The 4,081-nt window shown below is 37.2% G+C and overlaps 1 protein-coding gene across 2 annotated transcripts; it reads right to left on the bottom strand.

The window, feature by feature from the left end:
* Positions 1–254: 254 nt before the first annotated feature.
* LOC110006819 (uncharacterized) lies at positions 255–3,787 on the bottom strand. Of its 2 annotated transcripts, none has more exons than XM_020664196.2 (4): positions 3,622–3,787; positions 3,419–3,477; positions 3,039–3,266; positions 255–2,112 (listed from the first exon to the last, which is right to left on the bottom strand). In XM_020664196.2, exons 2-4 carry the CDS (start codon positions 3,459–3,461, stop codon positions 446–448), a joined length of 1,938 nt encoding a protein of 645 aa, XP_020519855.2. In that variant the 5' UTR covers positions 3,462–3,477; positions 3,622–3,787; the 3' UTR covers positions 255–445. The 2 variants fall into 2 exon arrangements, with proteins under 2 accessions (XP_020519855.2, XP_020519856.2); XM_020664197.2 differs by having other exon boundaries at positions 3,419–3,480; positions 3,622–3,786.
* Positions 3,788–4,081: the final 294 nt, after the last annotated feature.

Below are 4,081 nucleotides of genomic sequence, written 5' to 3'. Positions count from 1 at the left end.
TGTAGCGAATGGTTCGAACTTTGAAGCAATTCCCCCGTTCTTCTCTAAAAAAAAGGCGAGTTCTTCTCTAAAAAAAAGGCGATTTTGTGTATTTTAAGCAAAATCTCTGGGTCCGTACGTGATCCCTCGATTTTGAAACACATTAAGCCCAAAAGCTAACAATACACTTTCATCTGACAAAAAGAGATTGAAATATGTATATATTTGTAAGCGGTAAAGAAACAGTTCTCAAACTTTTCCATATGTTCATCCACTGAAACCAATCACAACACACATAGAGTTTCCTTATTATTTCCTCACGTATCAAACATAATACAAATTACAATAATGAATAGTGAAAAAGAAAAAACAATCCCAAAAAAATCAAATCGTCTCACCACATGAGAAATCATTAGTACCATAATTTATAAATAAGAACTCCCTCTTCAAATCTCACATTACTTCTTCAGTGTATTGCTGCTGCACAACAAATGCAGTTGCCAAACAGGGACCAGGATTTTGATTTGTATCTTCCTGTGGGAGTATTTGTTGTGATTATCTTTGCTGGAGGACTCCAAACTTCATCCACAGCTTTCACAGTTGCAGTCTCTTCCTTTGATGATTCAGGTACCACATATGTTTGTCCATCGAAGAAGCTCTTTAGTGGAGTTCTCATCTTACCTGAATCAGTCCTTTGAATGGTGGGAATTTCTCTCTGGTTTGGCGATGGATACTGCGCTTGAGCTGATTCATCACTCTCTGTTTCAGGTATTGAAACTTGGGTTCCCGATTTTGGGTCCTCAAAGTCCACATTTTTTACAACTTCCAAGTCTTCTTGGGATGTCTGCTCTTCTTGGTTTACAGGGTTCGCGAAATCACCATCTTTCTCCTTAGCTTTATCCATCTCCTCTTTTTTATCAGCCTGCAATCGGTTTGAGATATGGGGTGTTTCTTTATCCTCTAATGACTGATCAACAGCATCAGGGGAATTTCCCGTTGTTCCTATCGGCTTTACCTTTTCATTCACTTCCTTGCTGTTAAGACACCTAGGTTGTTCCATCGTTGCTTCTTTGACTGAATGATCTGTACTTACAGCATCAGAGGAACTTGTAGCTGAATCACCTTCCTTCTCTATCTGTTCTGATGTGTTTTCAATGGCAAAATCATCTTTAATTTCCATCTCGGACTTTAAGTGGTTTTGGGCATCTGTCTCCTTAACATTTTCTGGATCAACAGGCTCCGGTACTTCTTTTTCTTCAAGCACACTGGCACTTGGGATCTCAGTTATCGCACCTTCAACTTCTTTGTCTTCGTCAGCAACATTGGCTGGCGCTTTACTTTCAGATTCAGGAGATTCATATTCTTGAACTTCTCTTTTCTCTTCGAAATAATCCAATTCAAGCTCGATTTTGGGGCCTGAGACTTCCTTCTCATCTTTATGAACAGTGGTTGAACCTGTAATTTCAGATTCAGGAGCACCGTATGTGGGTGGTTCCCTTACCTGGATAGAAACATGGTCCAATTTCTCAGAGCTTGAGTCATTCGGAGGGGATGAAAATTCAGATGGGGGGACCTCGAGTTTGTTGATTTCTATTTTCCTTTCAAAATCAAGCTCATTTTCCTTATCATTCAATCCCAGGTAATCAGAAGCATCCTGCAGTTTAACTGAATGGTTCTCAGACTCTTTAATTTCCTCTCGACCACTCTCATGTTCTCTCTCGGGCTTCATAGATGGTTCATTATGATCTTGGGTTGGGGGATCTGGAAGAACAGATTGTGTTTCCTTCCCCAATAATTCTGTTTTTTCTTCATTTATACTGCTTCTATTTGGGACTGCTTCCTCTCCCTGTGATTCATTCACATTTTCTAAAGAATCTGAACCAAATTTCATCTCAAGTGCTTGTTGGGTTTCGTCTTCAAAGTCATCAACTTTGATGTCTAAATCGGTAGATTGATCAACTTGCGCAACCCCATTTTCACACTCTGTGTTTCCTTGCACTTTGTTTCTACTTTCATCTATGGTAGAATACTCTGCTGAGATGGCCATTACCCCAGGTTTTCTCCTTTGATCAACTGAATCTTGGGATGCGATGGGAGTATTCAATGTTGGTTCTTTATGTTCTTCCATAGTTTCTGCAACATAGATGCAAATTATTACAAACTTAATCCTACTTGTTCACTAAATACAGCCTAGAGATAGAAAATGTTTTAAAAACGGTGCAAAACTTATTTAATGGTTAGTACTGTAATGTTTTCTTCCTGGAGACTACATGTCCTGAAAATTAGGAAAATAATTCTCTAGGGGAAACGTAAATTGGGCTTGAATCTAAGGTTACAACCATAACAATATTGAGAGAGAGAGAGAGTCAGAGAGAGCAACAAAAATCATTACCTTTTGGTACACTGTAGCCCCGTTTTGAAAAAACTCATGCTAGAATCATGAGATTGGCCAGAAAATTGAAAATAGAGATCATTTTGCCTTAAACGAATATTACATTTGAGGAGTATAAGGAAAATATAAAGTCATAGACGTTTAATTATAATCCTTACCCATCACGTTTTCTTTTATTTTTTTAGATCAAATCCATCACCATTTTTTCTCCCTCTTATTTATAATCCTTCAATTTTTCTCTTTTGAAGTGCTTTTTTTTTTTTTTCGAGAAGTTCTTGAGAAATGTAAAAACCATGAAAATCTCCTGATAAGTTGCCTCACTGAGATATTCTGAAGAACAATACCGATCAGAATGATAGATCAAAGTGCTAGTATTAATGAAACAATAGCTAAATAATCCATTTTTTTAAAGAATAGGATTCAACGCTTACTAATACATGCATTCACACCACTTTTTATCTCTCCTATAAATACTGAAAATGTTTTTTTAATTAAAAAATATAATCTTTTGTAAGCCTTCCAATTGAGCTATGTACTTCAACCCCTATTTTAGTGCTTTGCTCATTAGAGATACAAAATATTCTAAAAAGCCTTAAATTTTTGCTTCAAGTATGCTTCCAATCTGGTATGAAACCATGATACAAACAGGAAATAGAAAATTACTAACCATTTCCATTAGTTGTCTCTTCTTGGGTCTGATCCCCCATACTTGAGGGGACTGCATGTTCATGGCTCTTTTGGTTCTCTTCACCATCTTCAGCATGCGAGCCTGCAACTGGCTGATCTATCACTGCCTCGTTATTAACAGCCTCTTCATTAATTGCTCCTGCATGGCCTGAAGGCCTAATGGCTTCTGAATTCTCCTCTGTAGCATGGACATCGTTGTTATCTTGCTCTGAACCGACACTCAAAAACATTCAAGAACAAGTGAGATAAAAAATCGTGGGCATGGCAATAACATGAATTGTGTAGTGGAGATGGATAGATAGACAATACAGAGAATGAGATAGAGAGAGAGTGAGAGAGAGAGAGAGTAAGAAGCTGTACCTTGAAGAGCTGTAACATTCGAATTGCCCATCTCATTGCCCATATGGCTTAACTGAAGCCTGCTACAGTTTTAAGAAGGCAAAAAAACAACAAGAATTTGGTACAGTGAAGTTCTGGACAGGAAGGTCTTAGGCTTTACTAAACATAAGCCCCGAAAACTCTGTTGTTAAAATGGAATGAGAAGTGGGCTCCAGAGTACATACCATGATTACCATATGCTGCTTCTTTCTTCCTTAGTTTTTTTGGAGAAAGCTGAGATGCCAGACTGTATACTTGAGGAGCCCCATGCCTTGGATCAGAAGACAGATCAAGTGATAAAAAGGCAGAAATCAAAATGAAGTGCCAAAGCCTTTGAAAATCTAAGAGTCATTGGTATTTTTTATCATCCTCTTATATAGTTGTTGATTTAAAATCTCAAAATTTAACAATAACTATTAATATTTATGCGGTAGCCCACATATTTGTTGCATGACATTAACTGTATAATTTTTTAAGTAATTGAATAAAATTAGTTAAACCCAAGTATCTATACAGTTAGTACACTATGCTAGAATTTATATTTCAAACAGTTCGCTACCATCTTCAAACTTGAATAACCCAACCATCTCTTGTTGACACCCAAATGCCAGTCCAGTGATTTTCCGTATCTCTATTATTAAATTG

Source organism: Amborella trichopoda, chromosome 3 (genome assembly GCF_054954075.1).
Source record: "Amborella trichopoda isolate Santa Cruz 75 chromosome 3, AtrichopodaSantaCruz75HAP2 v2.0, whole genome shotgun sequence".
In the NCBI taxonomy this organism is placed as follows: Eukaryota; Viridiplantae; Streptophyta; class Magnoliopsida; order Amborellales; family Amborellaceae; genus Amborella; species Amborella trichopoda.
This window is presented reverse-complemented; position numbering and strand designations above follow the sequence as displayed.